A 27,947-nucleotide genomic window follows, 5' to 3' on the forward strand; every position below is an offset into this window, starting at 1 on the left:
GAATTAAAGATTTCAACCAAGATGCCAAAGAAATGGCAGAAGCTTTCTGGCCTTTTCTAGAACCGGAAAAGATAACAAATAGACTAGAAGTCTTTCGGAAAGACTTAGTAGCTTCAACATAATATTTCAAAGCTCTAACAACATCCAAAGAATGCAACGATTTCTCCTTAGAATTCTTAGGATTAGGACATAATGAAGGAACCACAATTTCTCTACTAATGTTGTTGGAATTCACAACCTTAGGTAAAAATTGAAAAGAAGTTCGCAACACCGCTTTATCCTGATGAAAAATCAGAAAAGGAGACTCACAAGAAAGAGCAGATAATTCAGAGACTCTTCTGGCAGAAGAGATCGCCAAAAGGAACAAAACTTTCCAAGAAAGTAATTTAATGTCCAATGAATGCATGGGTTCAAAAGGAGGAGCTTGAAGAGCCCCCAGAACCAAATTCAAACTCCAAGGAGGAGAAATTGACTTAAAAACAGGTTTTATACGAACCAAAGCTTGTACAAAACAATGAATATCAGGAAGATTAGCAATCTTTCTGTGAAAAAGAACAGAAAGAGCAGAGATTTGTCCTTTCAAGGAACTTGCGGACAAACCTTTATCTAAACCATCCTGAAGAAACTGTAAAATTCTCGGTATTCTAAAAGAATGCCAAGAAAAATGATGAGAAAGATACCAAGAAATATAAGTCTTCCAGACTCTATAATATATCTCTCTAGATACAGATTTACGAGCCTGTAACATAGTATTAATCACAGAGTCAGAGAAACCTCTTTGACCAAGAATCAAGCGTTCAATCTCCATACCTTTAAATTTAAGGATTTGAGATCCTGATGGAAAAAAGGACCTTGCGACAGAAGGTCTGGTCTTAACGGAAGAGTCCACGGTTGGCAAGAGGCCATCCGGACAAGATCCGCATACCAAAACCTGTGAGGCCATGCCGGAGCTACCAGCAGAACAAACGAGCATTCCTTCAGAATCTTGGAGATTACTCTTGGAAGAAGAACTAGAGGCGGAAAGATATAGGCAGGATGATACTTCCAAGGAAGTGATAATGCATCCACTGCCTCCGCCTGAGGATCCCGGGATCTGGACAGATACCTGGGAAGTTTCTTGTTTAGATGAGACGCCATCAGATCTATTTCTGGAAGTTCCCACATTTGAACAATCTGAAGAAATACCTCTGGGTGAAGAGACCATTCGCCCGGATGCAACGTTTGGCGACTGAGATAATCCGCTTCCCAATTGTCTATACCTGGGATATGAACCGCAGAGATTAGACAGGAGCTGGATTCCACCCAAACCAGAATTCGAGATACTTCTTTCATAGCCAGAGGACTGTGAGTCCCTCCTTGATGATTGATGTATGCCACAGTTGTGACATTGTCTGAAAACAAATGAACGATTCTCTCTTCAGAAGAGGCCAAGACTGAAGAGCTCTGAAAATTGCACGGAGTTCCAAAATATTGATCGGTAATCTCACCTCCTGAGATTCCCAAACTCCTTGTGCCGTCAGAGATCCCCACACAGCTCCCCAACCTGTAAGACTTGCATCTGTTGAAATTACAGTCCAGGTCGGAAGAACAAAAGAAGCCCCCTGAATTAAACGATGGTGATCTGTCCACCACGTCAGAGAGTGTCGTACAATCGGTTTTAAAGATATTAATTGAGATATCTTTGTGTAATCCCTGCACCATTGATTCAGCATACAGAGCTGAAGAGGTCGCATGTGAAAACGAGCAAAGGGGATAGCGTCCGATGCAGCAGTCATAAGACCTAGAATTTCCATGCATAAGGCTACCGAAGGGAATGATTGTGACTGAAGGTTTCGACAAGCTGAAATCAATTTTAGACGTCTTTTGTCTGTCAAAGACAGAGTCATGGACACTGAATCTATCTGGAAACCCAGAAAGGTTACCCTTGTCTGAGGAATCAATGAACTTTTTAGTGAATTGATCCTCCAACCATGATCTTGAAGAAACAACACATGTCGATTCTTATGAGATTCTGCTAAATGTAAAGACTGAGCAAGTACCAAGATATCGTCCAAATAAGGAAATACCACAATACCCTGTTCTCTGTAGCACAAACTTACTTCACCACCTCCACGGGAGGCAAAGTTTGTAAAACTGAATTGTGGGTGTGGTGAGGGGTGTATTTATAGGCATTTTGATGTTTGGGAAACTTTGTCCCTCCTGGTAGGAATGTATATCCCATACGTCACTAGCTCATGGACTCTTGCTAATTACATGAAAGAAAAGTATGCAGAGAGGACCATGTAGCCGCCTCTGTGAACAAGATCCTGCAAGGCCATGCAGGAGCTATTAGAATTACCGATGCTATCTCCTGTTTGATACGAGCAATGACTCGTGGACGGAGAGTAAACTGAGGAAACAAGTAAGCCAGAGAGAACATCCAAGGAACCACTAGAGCATGTATCAGAACGGCCTGAGGATCTCTTGACCTTGAACCGTACTTTGGAACCTTGGCATTTTGGCTGGACGCCATCAGATATAACTCTGGAACCCCCCACCTAAGGGTTATCTGAGAGAACACTTCTGGGTGGAGAGCCCACTCCCTGGGATGAAAGGTCTGTCTGCTCAGAAAATCCGCCTCCCAATTGTCCACTGCTGGAATGTGGATGGCAGATAGAAGACAATCGTGAGCTTCCGCAGAATGCGAGTCACCTCCTTCATGGCCAAGGAACTCAGAGTTCCTCCCTGAAGGTTGATGTAAGCCACTGAGGTGATGTTATCCAACTGGAATCTGATAAACCAGACTAAAGATAATTGAGGTCAAGTGGTCAAGGCATTGAAGATTGCTCTCAACGAAGATATTTATGGGAAGAGAAGACTCTTCCCGAGACCACAGGCTCTGAGCCTTCAGAGAACCCCAAACAGCTCCCCAGCCTGACAAGCTGGCGTCCGTTGTCACAATAACCCAGGAAGGTCTCAGGAAGCAAGTGCCCCGAGACAGATGTTCCTGTGAAATCCACCACAAGAGAGTCTCTTGTTAGAGGGTCCAGATTTATCCTCTGCGATAAATCCGAATGGTTTGATGTCTATGGAAGCCACCATCAGACTAATCAACTCCATGCATTGAGCCACATGGACAAAAAGCAGACTGGAGGGAAAGGCAGGAAGCAAGAAGTTTGGATTTTCTTACCTCCGTCAGGAAAATCTGCATGGACAGGGAATCTATGATAGTCCCTAGCAAACACCTTTGTAGATGGAACTAGAGAACTCTTTTCCAGATTCACCTTCCACCCGTGGGAACGTAGAAAAAAGACAACAACATCTCTGTATGAGGAGATTTTGCTAGTTGAAAAGATGGTGCCTGAACCAAGATGTCGTCTAGATTAATACATAGCCGATTGTATTAAAAACAACCTCAGATTGCATGAGGCTCCTACCAGCCAGAAAGGCACCCCACTAGTAAGAGGAAAAACCCAGAAAACTCTTTGCAGAGATCCTCTCCTCTTAAACGATCCGGGTAGATGCTAGAAACAACATTCTAGCTGCAGCCGACACAAGAAGCCTCTAGCTGTGTAAGAAAGTCTTAACTATCTTCCTCAATGGCTCCGCTCTGAAAACCGGAAGTGCGGGCGTCACGTGAGCGGAACCCAAATGGACTACCCCATCAAAAAAAAAAAAAAAAAAAAAAAAAGTGTGCGAAAGAGCCTCACAGAAAAAACAGCAGTTTAATAAAACTGTTTTAATACAGGAACAGATACGTCCCATGAAGGGCAATAACTAAGAATAAGCCTCTCAACATAGAAACAAAATATGATAGGTCATATAATAAAGGAAACCATTTATCATTAACCCCTAGCATCCCTTAGCCAAGTGAACTCCCTAAATCTCATACTGGATTATAAGTACCAAGAATTGTACCCATATGAATCCTTAAATGAGGATTATGATGTCCCAAAATGGATCTGATGAGGATTAACCTCTTAAGTGCTGCTGTCCTTCTGTACCTAGAAGGCAAAGGCACTTACCTTAGATCCAAATGCAAGACACATGCTGCTACTTAGGTGTAGCAGGTACTTTACTCCCGGTCATGGACCTGTAGGCAAAGAAAGAACAGAGTAACCAACTCTGGCTTTCTATAATAAAAGGGTAGCAAAGGGTTAAAAGGAAAGCAAAGACAATCTTGCCGCATTTAACTGCTAAAAGCCACCACTACTCTTACTAAAGATTGACATGGACACAGCTAGACCCCAATCCTTGCTTGCAAGGAAAAGTACCCATAGAAGGATTATATCTTCAGACACCAACTTCAAACATCCTCCATTGACAGAGGCAAAGAGAATGACTGGAGATTATGGGTAAGGGAAGTTACACTGAACAGCTTTGCCTGGCCAGGAGTTGAATATCCCACTAGTAATTGGAATGACGTCATGGACTCTCCATGTCTTAGGAAAGAAATCTGGTAAATTTAATTTATGCAATGTATATTTGAAACAAATTACATAGAGATCAGGACTAGATGTGATATATTTACACAAATTACTTAGTATGTGGACAACAAACAAAATATATATATATATTTTTACATTTAAAGAACAACCACACTTACAAAGTCTAGTGTAGAAGTGTTTTTGGAGTAAGCCGAGTATATGCATTGCTTCTGTTTTTTGATTCATCTGTAGAGGAGAAAAACAGAACTAGGATGACTAACCAAAAAAAAAAAAAAGTATGCTTACCTGATAAATGTATTTCTTGATGGTGAGTCCACGGATCATCATCAATTACTGTTGGGAATATCACTCCTGGCCAGCAGGAACAGGCAAAGAGCACCACAGCAAAGCTGTTAAGTATCACTTAACTACCCACAAACCCCAGTCATTCGACCGAAGGAAAGGAGAAAAGGAAATAACACAAGGTGCAGAGGTGCCTGAAGTTTATACACCAAAAAACGGTCTGAAAAACAGGGCGGGCCGTGGACTTAACGTGTCAAGAAATACATACATTTAACAGGCAAGCATAAATTTTGTTTTCTTTCTAATGACACGGTGAGTCCACGGATCATCATCAATTACTGTTGGGAATCAATACCAAAGCAAGAGGACACCGATTATCAGGGAGGAACAAGACAGGCAACCTAAACAGAAGGCACCACTGCTTGAAGAACCTTTCTCCCAAAAGAAGCCTCAGCAGAAGCAAAAGTATCAAATTTATAAAAAGTATGCATAGAGGACCAAGATGCAGCCTTGCAAATTTGTTCAACAGAAGCTTCATGTTTGAAAGCCCAGAAAGAAGAAACAGCCCTAGTGGAATAAGCCGTGATTCTCTCAGGAGGCTGATGACCAGCAGTTTCATAGGCCAAACTCATAATACTCTCCCAGCCAGAGCGAAAGAGAAGTAGCCGTAGCCTTCTGACCCTTGCGTTTCTCAGAGAAACAAAGTAGAAGACTGGCGGAAGTCCTTAGTCGCCTGCAAGTAGAATTTCGGCGCACGCACCACATCTAGGTTGTGCAGCAAACACTCCTTATGAGAAGAAGGATTAGGACATAAAGAAGGCACGATTTCCTGATCAATATTCCTATTTGAAACAACTTTAGGAAGAAAACCTAACTTAGTATGCAGAACCACCTTATCAGATTGAAAGATAAGATAAGGGGAATCATACTGCAACGCCGAGAGTTCAGAGACTCTCCTAGCAGAAGAAATGGCAACAAGAAACAAAACCTTCCGAGATAACATCTTAATATCTAAGGAATGCATAGGCTCAAACGGAGCCTGTTGCAAAACTTCAAGAACAAGGTTAATACAAGGTGGAGCAACCGATTTAAACACAGGCCTGATTCTGACCAGGGCCTGACAAAAGGATTGGACATCTGGCACGTCCGCCAGACGCTTGTGCAGCAGAATGGATAGAGCATAGATCCTGACCATACTCCAAGAGTAACCCTTGGATTCACACTAAGATATTTACGCCATATCTTATGGTAAAACTTTCTAGTAACGGACATGTAAGCCCAAAACATGGTATTAAAGACAGTCGAAAAAACCACGCTTAGACCAACTAAATCGATCAATCTCCAAGCAGTCAGCTTTAGAGAAACGAAAATAGAAAGAAGGAAGAGACCCTGATACAGAAGATCCTTCCCCAGAGGCAGTCTCCAAGGAGGGAGAGGAGACCATTCCATTAGGTCTGCATCCCAGATCCTGCGAGACCACGCAGGGGCTATTAGAATCACTGACTCTATATCCTGTTTGATACGAATAATGACTCGTGAAACGAGAGAAAACCAGAGGAAATAGGTATGCAAGACCCATTCCCAAGAGAAAAACCAACAGAACATTTATCAAGGCGGTCTGCGGATCACTTGCCATTTTAGGGTTTATCTAGAAAAACACCTCCGGACGGAGAACCCACTCCCCGGGGGAAATTATCTGTTCAGAAGTACAATTGTTCACCCCTAAAGAGATGAAAACAGACAGCAAGTGTTTGCCGACGCCCACTGAACAAATCAAATCACCTTCTACAAGGGTAAGGAACTCCAAGTTCCACCCTGGTAGATGATGTAAGCCATAGAGGTGAAATTACCAATTTAATGACAACTGAGGCCAGGCCATCAGAGCAATGTAACTCGCCCTCGACTGTAAAAAAGAAAAGCAGACACTTCCAAGATTAATAATCCCCGTTTCTCAAGCAAGTACCAGACAGTAGGCGCCCATTGTCACATTACCCAGGAATGTCTCCAGAAGCATGCGCCCTGAGACAGGTGCTCCTGAAAAAAAACAGTGCTGGAGGGAGTCTCTTATCTACTGATCTAGACCTATCCACTGAGACAGATCTGAAAATTCTTCATTTTAGGGTAAATAGTAAAGGGAATGATTGATGAAGATCTTGAACCTAGTTCAATGAATGCTTCTAATCAAACCTGGATTGCCGATACTCTAGAAGGAGAAATCTGCCCACGGGAAGAAATCTTAGATTGAACTAAGATTAGTTGGATACCAAGACCTGACAAACCCTGCAGAAAAAGGAAAAGAAAAACTTTCCGTTAGTCTTTCTATCTTGACATGTGGTTTAAAAAAAAAAAAAAAAAAAAAAAAAAAAAAAAAAAAACTTTCCCCCCTAAGTCAGAGGATCATTCTGCCAGACCAAATCATACAAGGTCTCATCCTTGAAAGGAAAAACCAGAGGCGTGGAATTTGAGAAAACCTAACATATTAAAGCTGCAACTGCAAAGCTACAAACCTAGGCTGAACCACTAAGCCACAGGAAGGTTTCTCCGCTGACCAAAATCAGCTACAATGCTTTAAAAGATGCTAAAGCATGAGCCTTGCTAACCACAACAGCCATCAGCGGGCTAGCACAGCCAGTCTAAGCCGACAATGCATCGCTCTAAAAGAACAATTAACCTCCAGCTTCTTATCTAGGGATCCTTAAGGAGCTAGCTACCCTCTTATAGGGGGTCGAGGGTCTCTGGCCCCCATAGAAAAGCTGCATTTAAATGGAGTCAGCGACAGGAAAAATCCTTTAAAGGACGGAAGACAGGTGGAAAGGTATCCCCAGTACCTCCAATTCCTGTGGACTCTCCATAGCATGTCTAGAAACACTTCCACCTAGGAAGGAAAATCATAGAAACTGATAAAGTTTACAAAAACTACTAAGGGTCGACAACGACAGTGTCGACCAGGCAGTTAAATCCTCCTTTAACAGTACCCGAGGTGTGCAAGCATACATCTGAAGTAGTCCACTCCAGCATCAGATGAAGGAATTATACTGTCCAAATTGGAAAATTTAACCCTTAAAAATGCTACCGACTAACCTCCTTATCAGACTATAAGGAAGGCAATATAAATAGTAGCAAGTGGAGCAGAAACCTTACTATCCGATTAATTAAATTTCCTCTAGCGATATCCCTTTAATATAGGAAAAGCAGATGAAGCCACAGATACCAGAAGACACCTGGGCAGACAATTCTGCAACCAATAACTCCTCCAGGAGATTGAGAGGAACTGCAGGGCACTGCATGTGAAGTCATAACAAAAAGGGACTTGGGACGTTTGAGGAGAAGCTGTGGCATTAGCCTAGACTGCATCATCCATGGAGACATAAGGCTAAAATAAAAAATAATTAAAATATAAAAATGACCCTGTCACTTTAAATTTATTTAGATTTGCTGGACTTAAAAATATATTTAGGAACAGACCTCTGTTCCATTTATTAGCAAACAATTTTATTGGAATTATGATAAAGATTCCTTATGTTATAAAAAACATAATTTAACATAAAACAAGAGTATGTGGAACCTATGTAAATACGTATAAAATTGCAAATGTGCACCGTAGCAGAAAAGAAAAAAAGTTCTTCCTTAAAGAAAATCTCCCTTTGTTCAGACAAATTATTTTCCCCTGGGATTATTGTTCCATCGTTTATTTATACAGAATGTAATAAAAAACTATTTCACAACACAGCAAAAACTGAAAATCTCTCGGAGAACGAGGCGGAGTCACCAAAATCCAAAATGGCGCGTCTCTTACCTGAGAAGGAGTCGGGACCACGAAAACGGCATGGAGAAGGAGCACGCAAACATTGCACTTCATCTTGCCGCACCAAACATACAAATTTATGCAGGGTACAGATATAAGTAAAATGTATAAAAGGCAGCGATCCACTTTCTAAAAAAGCGGAAAAAAAAATACCCCAACTCAGTGATAATGCTTCTTATAAGGCAATGTGTACCCAGCTATGCAGTTCCTTTAGAAATGGCGCCCTACGCACTCTTCTCAGTTACTACCAGAGGAAGCTGCCCAAGTACTGGTTAAAAACCCAAATAGTACTCAAATAAATCTAAGCCCCAAAGTGGTTAACCCTTTCCTTACTATGAAGGAGATTAACCCCTAGTCTCCAAGTCTCATGACTAATGTGCCTTCATACTGCCCTAAGACTCCCTCAGGATTTGTCCCACTAATAGCAGAGGGTCCTTAACCCCTTTAGTGCCAGTCCTCTAGCCCCAGAAGAACAAGGCCTTACCTGCATTCTAGCCATCCGGCAGTCAGACGAATCCCAAAGTATGAGAGGATGCCGATCCTCAGAGACCTGTGTAAAAAGAAAGACAGAGTAAACCTACTCAGGCTTTCTATACCAGGGCAGCGACATGTTAGGAAAACACAGTAAAGTCCACTTTACAAGTTCCTAACTGCTTTAAAACTACCACAGCCCTGCTTAAGAGACTAATGGAGTACAGATAAGCCCAGCTAGTGATGGAAGGTCAGAGCAAGACTGCTCTGACTTTAAAAAAAAAAAAAAAAAAAAAATCATCATCTTGATAGAAGAATCATAATCAGGACACCTAATTACTTCACCTCCCCCTTGCACTAGAGGCAAATAGAATGACTGGGGTTTGTGGGTAGGGAAATGATACTTAACAGCTTTGCTTTGGTGCTCTTTGCCTCCTCCTGCTGGTGAGGAGTGATATTCCCCACAGTAATTGATGATGATCCGTGGACTTACCGTGTCATTAGAAAGAAAGGACATTTCATGATTCCATACACAAATAAACACCAAACAGTTAAAATATTAGCAGGCATTAAAGCTTTTCTTTGCTTTCAGAAAAAATATTTTTAAAAATGCACACGTTTCCAGGAGATAACTAAGGCTTGTTTACATTATGTGCTGCTCTATGTGGCGTTAAGATAGCTAGTGTAATACGTTAATACAGAACATAGTATGAGAACTAACCTAACCCTTATGACCAATATAGATTTTCTTTAAAAAAAAAAAAAAAAAAAAAAAAAAAACCACTCTAGAATACCATACAAAAATGGCATAAATATAGGGTTACTGAATATGTGAATATGTACCCCTAAAGAAAAGTATAGAGAAACTGCACTCAAACAATATATAATGGAAAAAGCAGGGGATAGATGTTTTTAAGCACAAAAGAAATTAAAAAAAAAATATCTGAGGATCTCCCTGACTATATACTTCATAACCCTAGCCTAAACTAAACTACCAATAGCCCTTAAAAGGGCCTTTTGCGGGGCATTGCCCCAAAGAAATCGGCTATTTTACCTGTAGCAAAAAAACTAACAGTAAAACCCACCACTCACACAACCAACCCCACCAATAAAAACCCTATCTAAAAAAACCTAAGCTCCCCATTCCCATGAAAAGGGCATTTGGATGGGTATTGCCCTTAAAAGGGCATTTAGCTCTTTTACGGTGCCCAAAGTCCCTAATCTAAAAATAAAACCCACCCAATAAACCCTTAAAAAACCTAACACTAACCCCCAAAGATCCACTTACAGTTTTTGAAGACTGGACATCCATCCGGGAGAAGTCTTCATCCAAGCCGCAAGAAGTCCTCAACGAAGCCGAGAGAAGTCTTCATCCAAGCGGCAAGAAGTCGTCCTACAGGCGGGCAGAAGTCTTCATCCAGACGGCATCTTCTATCTTCATCATTCCAAAGCGAAGCGGCTCCATCTTCAGGACATCCGGCGCAAAGCATCCTCTTCATACGGTCCCAGCTGAATTGGCGCCCCTTGAATTCTGATTGGCCGATAGAATTCTATCATCCAATCGGAATTAAAGGTGAAAAAATCCTATTGGCTGATGCAATCAGCCAATAGGATTGAGCTTGCATTCTATTGGCTGTTCAAATCAGCCAATAGGATTTTTTACCCTTTAATTCTGATTGGCTGATAGAATAGGAATTCAAGGGACGCCATCTTAGATGACGTCCCTTAAAAAGGGAACCTTCAGTGTACGGCTGGGACCGAATGAAGAGGATGCTCCGCGCCGGATGTCTTGAAGATGGAGCCGCTCCGCGTCGGAAAGATGAAGATAGAAGATGCCGTCTGGATGAAGACTTCTGCCCGCCTGGAGGACGACTTCTTGCCGCTTGGATGAAGACTTCTCCCAGCTTCGTTGAGGACTTCATGCTGCTTGGATGAAGACTTCTCCCGGATGGATGTCCGGTCTTCAAAAACTAAGTGGATCTTCGGGGGTTAGTGTTAGGTTTTTTTTAAGGGTTTATTGGGTGGGTTTTAATTTTTCGATTAGGGACTTTGGGCACCGTAAAAGAGCTAAATGCCCTTTTAAAGGGCAATGCCCATCCAAATGCCCTTTTCAGGGCAATGGGGAGCTTAGGTTTTTTTAGGTAGGTTTTTATTTGGGGGGGTTGGTTGTATTTTTTATTTTATTTTTTTTAAAAGTAAAAGAGCTGATTTCTTTGGGGCAATGACCCGCAAAAGGCACTTTTAAGGGCCATTGGCAGTTTAGTGTAGGCTAGGGTTTTTTGGGGGGCTTTTTTATTTTGATAGGGCTATTCGATTAGGTGTAATTAGTTTAAATATGTAATCATTTCTTTTTTATTTTTGTGTAATATAGTGTTTATTTTTTTATAATTTAGATAAATGTATTTTTTTAATTTAATTTATTTAATTTAGTGTAATGTTAGGTTTAAAGGGACAGTCAAGTCCAAAAAAAAAAAATTTCATTTTTCAAATAGGCCATGTAATTTTAAACAACTTTCCAATTTACTTTTATCAACAATTTTGCTTTGTTCTCTTGGTATTCTAGTTGAAAGCAAACCTAGGAAGGCACATATGATAATTTCTAAGTCCTTGAAGGCCGCCTCTATTTTATTTACTTTTCACAGCAGGGGACAGCAAGCTCATGTAGGCCATATAGATAGCATTGTGATCACGCTTGTGGCTAGTGGCAGAAACTGCACTAATTGGCTAAAATACAAGCCAATAGATAATAACTAAAAGTCATGTGATTAGGGGCGGTCAGAAAATGCTTAGATACAAGTTAGTCACAGAAGTAAAAAGGGTATTAATATAACAGTGTTGGTTTTGCAAAACTGGGGAATGGGTAATAAAGGGATTATCTATCTTTTTAAACAACAAAAATTCTGGTGTTGACTGTCCCTTTAACTGTAAAACAGGTTAGGTTTTATTTTACAGGTAAATTTGTATTTTTTACTAGGTAGTTAGTAAATAGTTAATAACCTTTACTAACTAATCAACCTAGTTAAAATAAATACAAACTTACCTGTGAAATAAAAATAAAACCTAAGATAACTACAAGGCAACTATTTGTTATATTGTAGCTAGCTTAAGGTTTTATTTTACAGGTATTTATTTAGTTTTAAATAGGAATAAATTTAGGTATTAATTGTAATTTGGAATTATTTTAATTATGTTAAAGTTAGTGGGTGTTAGGGGTTAACTTTAGTATAGTGGCGGCGACATTGGGGAAGCAGATTAGGGGTTAATAAGTGTAGTTAGCTGGCGGCAATTTTGGGGGCAGCAGATTAGGGGTAATGTAGGTTGCAGCGATGTTAGGGACAGCAGATTAGGGGTTAATAAGTGTATGTAGGTGGTGAAGACATGGGTCAGCAGATTAGGGGTTAATAATATTTAGCTAGCGTTTGCTATGCGGGAGTGCGGCGGTTTAGGGGTTAACATGTTTATTATAGTGGCGCCGATGTCCGGAGCAGCAGATTAGGGGTTAATTTTATTTTAGTGTTTGTGATGCAGGAGGGCCTTGGTTTAGGGGTTAATAGGTAGTTATGAGTTTTACGTTACAAAACTGTAGCATAAAACTCATAACTACTGACTTTCAGGTGACGGTACGGATCTAGTTATAGGCTGTACCGCTCACTTTTTGGCTGGACAGGCAAACTCCTAATACCGGCGCTGTGGAAGTCCCATTGAAAAAAAGACTTTTTGAAAGGTGTGGAAGTTATGTTGCGTGACGGCCAAAACAGTTTGCGGTACAGCTATACCTACAAGACTCGTAATAGCAGCGGTAGTGAAAAAGCAGCATTATACTAAGAACGCAAAACTCGTAATCTAGCCGAAAGTTTGTAATTAACAGGCATTAGCTATTTTGCTTCTAAAAATGAGAAGAAACTTGCAGTTATTTGACTGCATATGAAAACGGATGTAATACAGATTTGTTAAACAAATACGGTTTTTACCTCCCTCCCTAAATAGTGTGCTTTCAGACGTCATGCTGAGCGGTTTGAGGAATGTGGATGGGCAGTGTTATATGTAAATGTAAGAAAAGCTGCAGATTCTCTGTAAAGACAAAGTAGCTACTCACTTTGAGGCAACAGAAATGTTTTACAATCAAATCCCAGTAAAATGACAGTATAGTTCTCAAATTTCTTACATTCTTTGTAAATAAAGACAGATCATTTAGTGCTAAAACGGTCTCAATGAGTAGCCATTTATGCTGGTGCACTTTTCATCTCAGGGAAGTGTAATACGGAAAAATATAAAGTGAAACCAGTAGAGCAGCTTTCAAACCCACTACCAGACCTTGCATGTTTCCAGGTTTAATCAATGTAGAAAAAGCTGCAGATTCTCTGTACAAAGCAGCTACTCGCTCAGTTTATGTTCCCTGCAGAGCTCCGATGTAACTCTGCAGGTATGTCCCTAACCCTTCCCTGTTACCACAGCAATGCACACACCAGAGGGGAAGTCTCACATACTGCTCTGTATAAAGTACCAGCTTTACAAGAGGATACAACAGGTAACATTTAGTACTTACAGGTTCTTCTTTAATAATGAGGCACAAATCTGCATCACTACTTCTTGCGCCAAATCCATTAAGAGAAGAACCAACCAGGTAAAGTCTGCTGTCTAAGAAACAAGAGAATAATGTTGTAAGTGTTGATAAAATGGTGCACAGCATAATATTGTAGCAATTAAATAAAAAAAGCTTACGTGGAAATATTTGCTGAATTTCTCTCTGAAGTTCTCCACGGCACAAATCTTTCTTCTTCAAGTCAGAGACTTGTTGTTGACATGCTTGGAACAACTCCAGAATCTGCTTGCTCAGCTGCAAGAGTAAAAATGTGAAACCCTGTACAAAATAGCAGTTGTGTACCAAGTCACTAAAAACGGTGGAATTACACTTGCTTATTAAAAGACATTTTTGCATTGCTCACCCAAGACTACAAAGAGGGCGCCTCATGTGTTACTATTTGTAAGGGTACTCAAATTACAATGCCTTGCAAAAGTATTCACCCCCCTTGGCGTTTTTCGTGTTTTGTTCCCTCACAACTTGGAATTAACATGGATTGTTTGAGGATTTGCATCATTTAATTTACAGAACATGCCCACAACTTTTTTTTTTTTTTTTTTAAATTGTGAAGCAAACAACAAATAGGACAAAATAACTGAAAAAGTCAATGTGCATAACTATTGACCCCCCCTAAAGTCAATACTTTGTAGAGCCACCTTTTGCGGCAAGCACACCTCCAAGTCGCTTTTGATAAGTCTATGAGCTTGCCACATCTTACCACTGGGATTTTTGCCCATTCCTCCTTGCAAAACTGCTCCAGCTCCTTCAAGTTGGATGGTTTGCGCTTGGGAACAGCAATCTTTAAAGGGACACTGAACCCAAATTTTTTCTTTCGTGATTCAGATAGAGCTTGCAATTTTAAGAAACTTTCTAATTTACTCCTATTATCAATGTCTTTGTTCTCTTCCTATCTTTATTTGAAAAAGGCATCTAAGCTTTTTTCTTTGTTCAGAACTCTGGACAGCAGTTTTTGATTGGTGGATGAATTTATCCACCAATCAGCAAGGACAACCTAGGTTGTTCACCAAAAATGGGCCGGCATCTAAACTTACATTCTTGCATTTCAAATAAAGATACCAAGAGAATAAAGAAAATTTGATAATAGGAGTAAATTAGAAAGTTGCATAAAATTGCATGCTCTATGTGAATCACGAAAGAAAAAGTTTGGGTTCAGTGTCCCTTTAAGTCTGACCACTGATTTTCTATTGGATTGAGGTCTGGGCTTTGACTAGGCCATTCCAACACATTTACATGTTTCCCCTTAAACCACTCAAGTGTTGCTTTAGCAGTGTGTTTGGGGTCATTGTCCTGCTAGAAGGTGAACCTCCGTCCTAGCCTCAAATCACGCACAGAGTGGTACAGGTTTTGCTCAAGAAAATCCCTGTATTTAGCACCATCCATCTTTCCCTCAACTCTGACCAGTTTCCCAGTCCCGACTGCTGGAAAACATCCCCACAGCATGATGCTGCCACCACCATGTTTCACTGTGGGGATGGTGTTCTTTGGGTGATTTGATGTGTTGGGTTTGCGCCAGACATAGCGTTTTCTTTGATGGCCGAAAAGTTCAATTTTAGTCTCATCAGACCAGAGCACCTTCCTCCATACATTTTGGGAGTCTCCCACATGCCTTTTTTCAAACTCAAAACGTGCCATTTTGTTTTTTGCTGAAAGTAATGGCTTTCTTCTGGCCACTCTGCCATAAAGCCCAACTCTATGGTACAGCTTATTGTCGTCCTATGTAGAGATACTCCAGTCTCTGCTGTGGAACTCCGCAGCTCCTCCAGGGTTACCCTAGGTCTCTGTGCTGCCTCTCTGATTAATGCCCTCCTTGCACAATCCGTGAGTTTTGGTGGGCAGCCGTCTCTTGGCATGTTTGCTGTTGTGCCATGTCATTTCCATTTGGTTATATGATAGATTTGATGGTGCTCCTGGGGAATCAAAGATTTGGATTTTTTTTAATTTTTTAAATAACCTAACCCTGACTTGTACTTCTCAACAACATTGTCCCTTACTTCTTTGGAGAGTTCCTTAGTCTTCATGGCAGTGTTTGGTTAGTGGTGCCTCTTGCTTAGGTGTTGCAGAATCTGGGGCCTTTCAAAAAAAGGTGTGTATATGTAATAACAGATCATGTGACACTTAGATTGCACACAGATGGACATCATTTCACTAATTATGTGACTTCTGAAGGTAATTGGTTGCACCAGAGCTTTTTATGGGCTTCATAACAAAGGGGGTGAATACATACGCACATACCAATTTTCGGTTTTCTATTTCTAAAAAATAATTATGTATATATTTTTCGTATTTCACTTTACCAACTTAGACTATTGTGTTCTGATACAACACATAAAATTCAGATTAATAAAACATTGATGTAATGTAACGAAATAGGTAAAAAGTCAAGGGGGTGAATACTTTTGCAAGGCATTGGAAGTAGAATGTCGGCATGTTAGGGGCACACATTGTATAGTGTCCCTTAGATTGTACACTATTGTGTTAAATTGTATCACTGATGTTTTAATTCAACTTTATTTTATAATAAAAAAAAATTAAAAAAAATATATCTTAACTAGTGTACTAGTTATCTGCTACCTTTGAAAGTTTCATTGAACAGCCTCAGGAAGATCAGCATCCCAGGTCCAGTGAGCTGGAGCACTGTGAATCTCCAGTACTCCTCTATCAACACATCAGGGTGCTGCTACTAAATGTGAGTTCCCTGTACCCTTATACTGACAAACAGTTAAAGGAATTACTGACACACACAAGGCGCCCTTTTTGTTTGTCTATAATTTCTAGAGTCTTGAAATCCGGAGTCGGGCATTTAAGAGGAGCTGCCAGCTTTTGTGTCACACAGTCATATGACTATTGGTTTTGAACTCCATTTACACTTTTGCAGATAGAATCCTGCTGGACTTTTTATATCTTACTCAAAAATGTTTTTACAGTTTGTGTATTTACTGAATTTATATTTTGGATATGTGTGCGCTATTTTTGTGTTAGTTATATGCACATAATTTGAGAAACTAGGGCCCCTTAGTGATCTTAGTATTGTAGATTCACATGGAAGTGATGCAGCGTAGCTGTAAAAAGCAGACTAGAAAATATCACCAGAACATCTCAGGAAATTTGAGGGGGGGAAAAAAAAAACCTTCCTTTTTAACAAAGTGTTCACACCACACTGTAAAGAGACACTGAACCCAAATATTTTCTTTCATGGTTCAGATAGAGCATGCAATTTTAACCAACTTTCTAATTTACTCCTATTATCATTTTTTCTTCATTCTGCTGCTATCTATTTGAAAATCAAGAATGTAAGTTTAGAAGCCATCCCATTTTTAGTTCACAACCTGGGTTGTCCTTGCAGAGTGCACCAATAAACAAGTGCTGTCCATGGTCTGGCTCCTTCAAATAGATGCCTTCTTTTTCCAATAAAGATAGCAAGAGAACGAAGAAAAATAGGAGTAAATTAGAAAGTTGCATGCTCTATCTGAATCATGAAAGAAAAAAAAGTGGATTTAGTGTCCCTTTAAGCAGCCAGTCAGGATGCTTGTCCCAGGATTTGCAAGGGAGTGTGCATCTGTCATGTGCAGGCAGTTATGTTATTTTCCTATTCAGCAGCCAATCAGCTACCTCTGGGCTGAAGTCACACTTTGCTTTACTGTAATCAAAGGGTTTCTACAAAATGTCACAAGATTTCATAATAAACTTCCTTAAATAGAGGGGGGAGCGGGAATGACTGTACCTGTACATGCTAAATGCACACTCCCTTGTAGTCCCAGGACTAGCATCCTGATTGATGCTTTACAGTCACATACGGATACTGAGGAAATTTTGAGGTAAACGATCTTTCATATAGAGATGTTAATGTGATTTTTTTCCCTCGCACTTTATAGATTTGCTAAAGCACTTTCATGGAATGCAACATTTGGGTATCATATCTATGACCCCCATAAAAGGGAACAAATAGAGTTAAAGTCCCACTCAGGAACCGCAGTTGCACGTAGTCAATCACAAAAGGTGTTATTTTTACCAACCTTAATTAAACATTTTCCAATCTCATAGCATTTTATTTAACAGAAGGGTGAAATAAGCAATGGGTGTGTGTATGTATGTATACAATATTCTTTACAGTTTAGTCAGTAAATTAAATCATGTACTACTTGTTTTTTTTCCCAGACGTACCTTATCTTTAGCAACAGGCAAAGTATTTTCTTCTTGCTCTAATATCCAGTTATCTGATAGAGGTGGAGTACATCCATTTACTTCTGGAGAAGGTGGTGTTTGCAGCAACGGTAATGCACCAGACCCTGGAAATGAATATCTGAGATTATCTCTTAAAGGCACTGCTTGGTGGGTTATAGTTGGCGTTTGCGGGGGAGACTGAAACCTTTGTCTTTTGATATCATAAGGAACATTTCCTTCATCGCTTCTCCTCCTGAAAAAGAAGACACCTTTAACAATTTTCAATTTCAGAAATACCACCACCCAAATTATGTTTTTGCATTAGAAAAATAAAGTGACTCTGGAAAATACAAAAGGTTTATTATAAAATGAGTGTGATAGTTAATAGCCAAAGCTCCAATAATAGGAAAGTCATTATTGTAAAAGTCAAATCACAATTGTGCAATTTAATAAAAATAGGACTTTATCATACTTGTAGTGTGCATTTTACTCAAATTTTAGATAGTGAGAAAATGATAAAATTAGAACAATGAAAGCTTACCGTAATAACGATTCAAAATGTAGAATCTGTCTGTGTAGTTTAGATTGTACATAAAGTAAAAATGGTAATCTGGGCAAAAAAGAACCCATATTCACTGTGCACGTCTTTACATTGTAAGAAGAGAGGCTTTGTTAAAGAGCATGCTTATGGTAGTTATATATAAGTTAAAAACATAACTGAAGCAAAGAATTGTTAGTGTTGCATTATCATTCTGTATTTAAGTTAAACAGAACGTCACCGTGTGTTATATACAAGGAGAAAAGCGGGCCTAAAGTATCGTTATATTGCAGATTCACAAAAATTGTTGTAGAACTAAGATATAGCAAGAATCATTGACCTTGACTATGGTATAGAGTACAGGAAACAGGAACTAAAATGAAGACCTCTAAACTGAAACATGTTGACTCCAGCAAAATATTTTTTATTATTCTAAATGCAATATTTCTCATCAAGCAGCAAATACACATGTATAGAATACAACTAGTAATGTGCGTCTATCTGGATCAGTGTTATAAAGACATTACTACACTATAGCACAAGGCAGATAACAGTACATGTACAAGCTAAAAACGTAGCATGGCTGGCTAAAGGACTGTTCTTTTGAGGCTTGGTTATATTAAAGAGGAACATGATACCTAAATGTTGAAGCATTTGAAAGTGATGCAGCATAGCTGTAAAAAGCAGGACTAGAAAATATCACCTGAACATCTTTATGTAAAAAGGAAGATAAGTATTCACACCCCACTGTAATGAATGCTAGTCCCAGGACTTGCAAGGGAGTGTGCATAAGGCATGTGCAGGCACAGTATGTCATTTTCCTATTCAATTTAAGGCATTTTATTGTGAAATCTCATGAGATCACAGCAAAACAATGCATCACCTCAGCACTGCCGAGTGGCTATTATGGTGGTTGTGTTGGGGGGGGGGGGGGTTGTTTTTTTTCAACTCGTAGCTAAGCAGTTGAAGTATAACTGTTCAGAGCATTAACTCTGATGAGCTGAAGAAATTCTGAGACAAAATATCTTCCTTTTTTACACAGAGATGTTCAGGTGATATTTTCATGTCAGCTTTTTAGTTATGCTGCATCACTTTCAAGTGATTTAGCATATAAGTATTATGTCCCTTTAAAAGGGACATCCAGTCAAAATGTAAATGCACATAGATAAATTACATCTTTGAATAGAAACATATTTGCAATACACATGTATTAGCAAAAATGCTTCTAGTAAACGTTATCACTGTTTTAGTGTTAGCATTTTTCTCTGCATGTGAAGCATAGCTAGATATTCTCAGTGCTGCAGCATTTAAAATACTGCAGCTGCTCAGAACACCAGTGGGGCTTGTATTATGTCAGCAATTAACAAATTGAGTCATTACCCAATGGTACATGCACCTTAGGCTCTCTGAGCAAGTGCTATATTTAAAATGCTGGTGCGTGGTGAATACTTAAAGGGACAGTCTATACCAGAATTGTTATTGTTTAAAAAGATAGATAATCCCTTTATTACCAATTCCCCAGTTTTGCATAACCAACACAGTTATATAAATACACGTTTTACCTCTGGGATTACCTTGTATCTAAGCTTCTGCAAAATGCCCCCTTATTTCAGTTCTTTTGACAGACTTGCATTTTAGCCAATCAGAGTTGGCTCACTGAAACTCCACGTGCATGAGCACAGTGTTATCTATATGCCACACATGAACCAACACCCTCTAGTGGTGAAAAACTGTCAAAATGCCCTGAGAGAAGAGGCGGCCTTCAAGGGCTTAGAAATTAGCATTTGAACCTCCCAGGTTTAGCTTTCAAATAAGAATACCAAGAGAACAAAGCAAAATTGGTGATAAAAGTAAATTGGAAAATTGTTTACAATTATATTCTTTATCTGAATCATGAAAGTTTATTTTGGACTAGACTGTCCCTTTAAATACACTTTTTAAACAGCTATAGCTTTTATTAGATGCAGTTTTGCCAATACAATTACAAAAATGCTTCTATTTAAAACTTTAGTGCATCCATGTGGATTCCAATTTAGGCTGGAATGTCCCTTTAAGCGTACAGTAACTGCATATATCTTTCAATGGTTTTCACCATACCCCTTATGTAAAAAAGGTTAAATACCCCTGGTTTAGAGCCAGAGTGAATAGAAAATATTTATATTAAAAATACTTCAGTTAATTTTGGCTCAATTATTTATAGTTGCACACTTTGTAATATTAAAATTATTTAGAAAAAAACAAAATACAGCCAGCCAATACAAAGATGGACACCTCTGACACAAACCAGGTACTGATTTCAGAGCCACTGACTGGTGCAGATCTTTTGCTGCTTTTAAAAAAAAAAAAAAAAAACACAGCATTCTGGAGATTACTTTTGCTCCTTTAAAAAAGGAGCAATATTGAAACATTAAATCTATTTTTTAATAAAACTGCACATCTATAAACCTTATTGTGACTTTATACAAACAGAATTATAATAGTGGTATCCAAAGTTTAATGGATAATTGGAATACTATAACACAGCAAGTAAGCATGTCACTGAATGACAACCTCTAAAGTAGTATAGTAATATTATAGAAAGTGTGCCAAAAAATGATATGTTAGAGGTAAAAATTTGCCAAATTAAAAGGAGCTAACTGAATTGTGAAGTAAAGCATAACACAGTGAAATTAAGTCATAAGCAGACATAGTAATCACAAACAGTATTTCCTTCTTTGAGTATTTATTTTTTCAACTTTACTGTTAAAAGTGGCAAAATTAACAATAATTTTACATTTATTTATAACAAATATATTTACATTCTATACATCAGGAAAAACGTCACCACTGCACTGCAAACATTTCCCTCACAAATACAACTTTAAAAGCATTGATTGTTCAGTTTGTTAGCAAACTGCACTATTTTGAAGTACAGATACCAGAGAAAAGCCTGTGTATTTGTATCTTGTTTCCCTTAATTAAAGGGACAGTCAAGTATAAATTAAACTTTCATTATTCAGATAGGACTTTTAATTTTAATTGACTTTCCAATTTACTTTTATAATCAAATTTGCTTTTTTCTCTTGGTATTCTTAGTTTAAACTAAACATAGGTAGGCTCATATGCTAATTTCTAAGCCTTTGAGGGCTGCCTCTTATCACATGCTTTTTAAATCTCTTTTCAACACAAAGAGACAGAAAGTACACGTGGGCTATATAGATAACACTGTGTTCAGGCACAGAAAGTTATTTAAGATCTAGCACAATATTATCTATTGTCTTGCATTTTGCATTGTAAACAGTCACAGTCATGTGATCAGGGGGCTGGAAGAAGGTTCCTAGATACAAGGTAATCACAAAGGTAAAAAGTACATTAATATAACTGTGTTGGTTATGCAAAACTGAGGAATGAGTAATAAAGGGATTAGCTATCTTTTAAAACAATAACAATTCTATGGTTGACTGTCCCTTTAAAATGAGCTATGACACTGATCAAGCAACTACAGTGTAGGTTGTTAAGGTAACACATTAAAATGACACACGTGATGAGGTCCCATAACTCCCTGCTAGTATAATAAAGATTTTAGTGTAGATAAGGCTCCCCACAAAGTAATGCAATTAATTTTAAGCTAAATAATATTCCTCTGCATAAATAAGCACGTCTATTTCACTCCTCAGTGATTTATACATTAGGAAGCAAAAGATGCACACTCCAGCTGCCTCCATTTAGAGCCCGTCTCAGCTTCACAGTGGTGAGTGATGGCAGAGTGAGCATGTCAGTTTTTAGCAATAAAAACAAATAAGCAAGCACTGGAGAATGTGGTGGAGAACTGGTTTTTAATTAAAATCAATTTCGTCACCTCTTACATACACTAAAGTAATTTGTATTAAAGAAATTGGGATTTGTTATAAGACTTCAGGTGTTCCTCCAAGTCAGCATTTGCTCTCCGGCCTCTCTTTGGTGAGAGCAGAAAAATACAATTTGCAAAAGATAAACTACAGGAAAAATAGACAAAAAACAAACAAGGTAGAAAACTCCCATTTTCCTTTTGATCAGAGACCCGGGATATATGATTTTTGCATTTATTTCCCCATTATGAGTGTTTTTTTCCACTATGCACATCTAGTGGTTAGAGGTGCTTAGGAATTTCTGTTTGTCGCACAAATGTAGGAAGACTGATATTTTGAAATATACCATTTTATTACACAAACTGTTTTGGACTTGAACGTACATGTTCACACTAATGAGGAAGTCCAGTCTGTGAATGTGAACTTATTCAGCCTTAACCCAGAGAATTACTGGAAGTGTACTGTGCCAGTAAGTTTTATTCAGTTGGAGGGGTGGGGTTTAAAACTTTTTTTTTTTTTTTTTAAATTTCTTAACTTTAGCCAAGTAGTCTCTTAAAATGTAAATCCCACAAAAAGGAGGTTAAAAGGATAGGAAGGTTAAAATTGATACGTGCATGACTGCATTTCAATTTTAAATAGAATGGTTTTTGCAATATACTTCCATTAACAAACATGTTTCTATGAAAAGTTATTACTATTTCAGCGGCATACACACATATGCTACTTGTGACTAAAGCATCAGGATTCAAACACCATGCATGCTCAAAGAGCTGGTGGCGATGTGTATTGCATTAGTCAACCTAATTTGTGCCATACAAACAAACCACTGATGAGACTCAAAAGTGAGTATGCCGTTGAAATACAGTAATATATTTAATAGTAGCTTTTTTGATAATTGACTTATCACATAAAAAGGCTTCTATTTCGGTGTCCAAGCAGCGGCTCTGAGTCGTCGCATCGTTCTAGAGCTCCAGGAGAGGAGACAATCTGCTGATTATCGCTCTAGTTACAGCATCTACTATCATCACAATTGATACTGTACATTTTATACATTCTCTAACAAAGTTTCAGCCCAAGTTGCTGTGTTAATGCCCCCTAAGACGGAACAGGACAACTGAGGCCTGTAGCGTCGGCAAGCTCACAGGCAACTCCCCCAGCCTTCCGGGGTATTTCGCCAGAACTGGTTGCACTTTAGGCCTATATTGATACCTTAGATCACCTAAAGCACTCATCTTCTCAAACAGGTATAAATTTCCACACAGCACAACCGTACAGTAAGGGACGATGCTGAACTCTACCGCTGCCACGTGGGTCGATGACTCTCCTAATACACTAGACTTTCAGCTTGATAAATTGGAGACTATGTTTCAAACTTTGATAGGGCACCCTCAGAACAAGAGCTACAACTCCTTATAGATAGAGCACTACCCGCAAAGTCTGAGGAACCAACACTGCAGCATCTTATGATCTACAGGCCTGACTTAACATTAAGGTCCAGGGAGGTCGATCAATTCAATATGCCGACAGCCAGAGAGCTCATTATGCTCAACAGCTTCCTAGCAACATCACCCATGCCGACAACACTGGGCAATAACTACATGATAATGGACAACGCATACTGGCACAATCCCCAAGCCATATTTATCTCCCAACAACCAGACTCTCCAGAGCAGAAATATATTCACTATCACCCTAAAATGGGGCATACAACAACGAGTAATACCCAGACATAAGGCTCGGGCTCAACTATTATATAAATACCACTATTGGTGAGTGGGGAGCACCTCTTAATATACTACCAACACTGGATCAAGATTGTCCTTGCGGACAGGACTCTGAGTCAGTGCCCCCGCCTCGGGGGCTTGAGGGGGGGCGCCGGGGGACTGTGTACTCTGAGACATTAAATTCCCTGGATCTTACACTGCAAGACAGAATCATCACTATGCCACATGGCTCAATATGGAATCTGAGCTTTTCAAAAACACCTTGTGCCAACACAATTATAAGATACTCAAATCCGCTGAAAAGATGCACCAATCCTTTCCCAAACGTCTTCTATGAGGAGGCCAAAGCTTTGTTCCAACTGCAGATAAACTCTGGAGGCTGATAGCATACTTGTAATGTATCATTGCCAGCATATTCTCTGTTAGAAAGTATTAGTCTCTCAATTGACTTTATATATTGTTTGGTCCAAGCTTATACTGCTTACGCAAGCACACTCATAACACACACATCATATAGAAAACATAACTACATTATGGGAGAAGTTGAGAGGGCGGCCGAAGCAGCGTGTGAGAGGGAATATACACATTTTGTGACTAAGACACCATTGCATATCTGATAATATATAAGATAGCATGCCCATACAATGGGTGATCAAGAAAATGGGAGTATTCTTCCATATTAAGTATCTGCCCATATTATACAATACTGTATATATCCACCTGGTTGCTGCAAGATACTATTGTCAGAGCAGTAATGTTTTTTCTCTTTTTACTTTTATATAGTCACCTAAACGCTGCAGGCGACTTTTGCCTATTCTTCACCAGAATAGACCCATTATGAGGACTAGTTAAATATAACTTAGGCTTCAAACAAATATTTGCGTGTCTTACTCACGTATCCCACCTGAATACAATAGTAACGGTGTTAATGTATGTAATGTTGATGTGCACAGTTCTGGCCATTTGCATCTCCTTTTCTCTATTGTTCAATTTGCAATGTTAATATAACATTTGTTCTGTTATGTTTATTGCTAACCCCTAGCTTTGTTTGTTGACATATTTGTACCATGTGTTGTAAATGCATCTTTTGTGTTGTCACTAATAAAAAAAAAAAAAAAAAAAAAAAAATTATATATATATATATATATATATATATATATATATATATATATATATATATATATATATATATATATATATATATATATATATAAAAGGCTTCTATTTCAAATTTAAATGTATTCATGCATATTTCAATTTTGACCTTTCTATACTTAAAAAAATAAATTAGAACAATGATTTATTCACTGAGCTAACCAATTTAGGTTTTTGTATGTAGAGCTAGTGACTAAAAGTCGTTTACATTTTCTACTGAAGCTTTACTTTTGAAATTCAGTTTTAGGAGGCACACTTCTAAAGCTGTTAAGGTTATCTGGTTATACCTAACAATCCCAAGGAGACCTGGCTTGCTTAATATAGGTGTACTCCAGTGAGACCAAATCATACAGTGGCTACAAATGAGACCCCATGTGCCTAGCTGTTTACTCTTCAAAAGAAAACAGAGCTGCATTTTATAAGGGAAAAACAAGAAGATATTCAAGGCCTCATATGTTCTCAACAAAGAGCTTCATAATCCTCACAAGTTGGCAATATCTAAAGCCACTAAAACTGACTTTCTAATGTAAAATATAGCCCCATTATTGTTTGCATGTTGCTTTATTTAAATAAAAAAATGATATTATATACACGTTACATAGATATAGAAATATATACATAAACTTATATTTCTTCTCTACCATAGCAAAGAGTTATTTATCAAAAACTTACTTCCGGTTCTGAAAAGGGGAGGACGAAGATCCTGGGTTGATTACTGGAGTGCGATTTCCATAGGACCATTGTGGTGGTGCTACTGGAGGCATAGTCAAAAGATTTCCACTCATCAAAACCCTGGAAAGACTTAGATTATAAAATATTACTTAATGTCACAGAGTAGGAAGCTTTGCAGGTATAATAAGCATGAACACACATAGGCTCTTAATTGCAAATGTTTAATTATATTTGAGATAATACCTTTGAATATACTTTGAATAGTGAACTACCAGTGTTTAACTTGATAAATTTAGATCAAACTTAGTAGCGGTAAGGTTGTATCTGCTCAACCACAGACTGTTCTTTTGTTTTTGAAAGCGTCTATACCAGAGCTCAACAAACGCAGGAGCCAGGGAGCCACTGGCTCCTAAAATTTTACCCCTGGTTCCTAACCTTTTGCTTTATTCTATCTGTCTTTATATAAATACCACTGTCTGCTCCTAAAAAAAAAAAATCTTACTGGCTCCTAAATGTTAAACACATTTGTCGCCCCTTAGTCTACACCTTTACTAAATTATTAGTGTGCAGTAATATTTATAACAACTTAGTTGATGATTGACAAAGGCATCAACCTACAGTATGAGAGACCTGAAACACTTCTGTACCTAACAGATTAATAAACTAGCAGACATATTTAAAGTTTGGAGTGCAGTTCAATTTATTAGAGAATATCTGCTAGGTGGAAATTAGGTTCTCTTTCTTCAGCACTTTAAAGACAACACGAGATACTTAGCTCATCATAGTAGTCTGGTCATATCCTACTAAGCCTAATACAAGTTTTCATGTCAAAAGAATACAGCAGTAGGAAAAAAGCAAATCAGTTTCACTAAAATAATGCATCTTCATTCATAGTGCAAAAGGTCATAAATAAAATGCCAACTGGAAATGGTTGAAAAATAAAGTCCCACTCTTATGGACTACCCCCCAAATGTTCATCTAGCTGTAGCATATCCAGTGCCAGTCTAACAAGTTAATGTATTAGATATATGAAACAGTCCTTTAGTAATATATATATATATATATATATATATATATATCAAAGTAAACATAAGAAACAGATTGTGTTAAAAGCAGCAAAAAAAGAAGTACTTGTTTTCTTGCAAAATGGGCACTTAGAAATTAAAAGTTTAGCTACTGCCTATGACAAAGGGAGATGACATGCTGAGAACTTAAGTCTACATTATATCATCTTATGAACATGGGCAAGAAACTGACTTCATGTTACTGTTTAGTGAATGCTAGAGAAACCCAGCTCATGTTGCACTAGAAGATGTATGACATCAAGCTATATATACCGTCCTGTAGAGATCCCAGCCGCCTTATGGGGCTGTGAAAGGAAGTAATGGAGAATGCACAAATTAAGTTAAAAAAAGAAAAGAAAAAAGTTAAAATCTTTTTTTAAAATATGAATATATATTGCAATAATTTGTATTATGTATAACCCATAGCTTAGTGCTTTTTTATTACAACAATGTTTTATATCCCATTAAGTCGCCTCTAAGAGTAGATTTGTGCTTAAAAGACTTAACATCATTTTGATCCCTTTTACCATAATTTAACTCTAAAACTGTGGGATTTCAAAATTACATGAGAACAGTAAATGAACAGACCAGACTTCAGAAGCCTAACCCTGAAACATTCTACATGGTGCCTACTTGCTCAGTGTAGAGGTTGATTTATGTACGTCCATAAGTGGCCTCAATGGAGTCCAGCAATTGAAGAACAAAAAAATTGCAAATTGTGTTAACAAAATAAGATTATATGTATTGATTAAAAAACACAAGCTTGCCAGCATCACAGCTGCACAATTTATCAGATTCTAGCAATCTTATGTTTCAGTTTTTTATACTAATCTCTCATACCTTTTTAAAGAGAAAGATACTTTGTGACTGTCCTGCAGATTCAAGGGGAATTTTTGTTACAATGTTCTGGTTAATAGTCAAATCCTATCAGCAATGTTAGTTGCACATCTGAGTTGTGCAACTATTGCTGCTGGACAAGTGGTGCTCTGTGGGTCCTGACCATCACTTTTACTGTGTGTTTATTAACCAACTGTATATTTTCAGTGGTTAAAAGTGCTTTTATAACAAAAGTAATATATCAACTTTAAAGGAGGCGCAGTTTAACCCTCTAAAATATCAATATAATTATTAGGTGGAGAAATAATGGGACAATCACAAACACTTCTTTTTAGTCTCTTGATAAAAATAGGTCTCAAAAAATATTCTGTCTTACAAAAT

General features: G+C 38.3%; 1 protein-coding gene across 3 annotated transcripts in view; it reads right to left on the reverse strand.

The window, feature by feature from the left end:
• Positions 1-27,947, reverse strand: part of TENT2 (terminal nucleotidyltransferase 2) — a 153,710-nt gene that overhangs the window by 124,686 nt on the left and 1,077 nt on the right. The window contains exons 2-6 of one of the 3 annotated variants that reach the window (XM_053701363.1): positions 25,666-25,794; positions 17,750-18,002; positions 13,708-13,822; positions 13,532-13,623; positions 4,586-4,652 (exon numbers count right to left, since the gene is read on the reverse strand). In XM_053701363.1, the coding sequence (XP_053557338.1) occupies positions 4,586-4,652; positions 13,532-13,623; positions 13,708-13,822; positions 17,750-18,002; positions 25,666-25,794 (656 nt within the window). Of the gene's footprint in view, positions 1-4,585; positions 4,653-13,531; positions 13,823-17,749; positions 18,003-25,665; positions 25,795-27,947 lie in introns of all 3 variants that reach the window. The other 2 variants (XM_053701362.1, XM_053701361.1) reach the window with 2 other exon arrangements.

The sequence above is a fragment of the Bombina bombina genome, chromosome 2 (genome assembly GCF_027579735.1).
Source record: "Bombina bombina isolate aBomBom1 chromosome 2, aBomBom1.pri, whole genome shotgun sequence".
Classification (NCBI taxonomy): domain Eukaryota; kingdom Metazoa; phylum Chordata; class Amphibia; order Anura; family Bombinatoridae; genus Bombina; species Bombina bombina.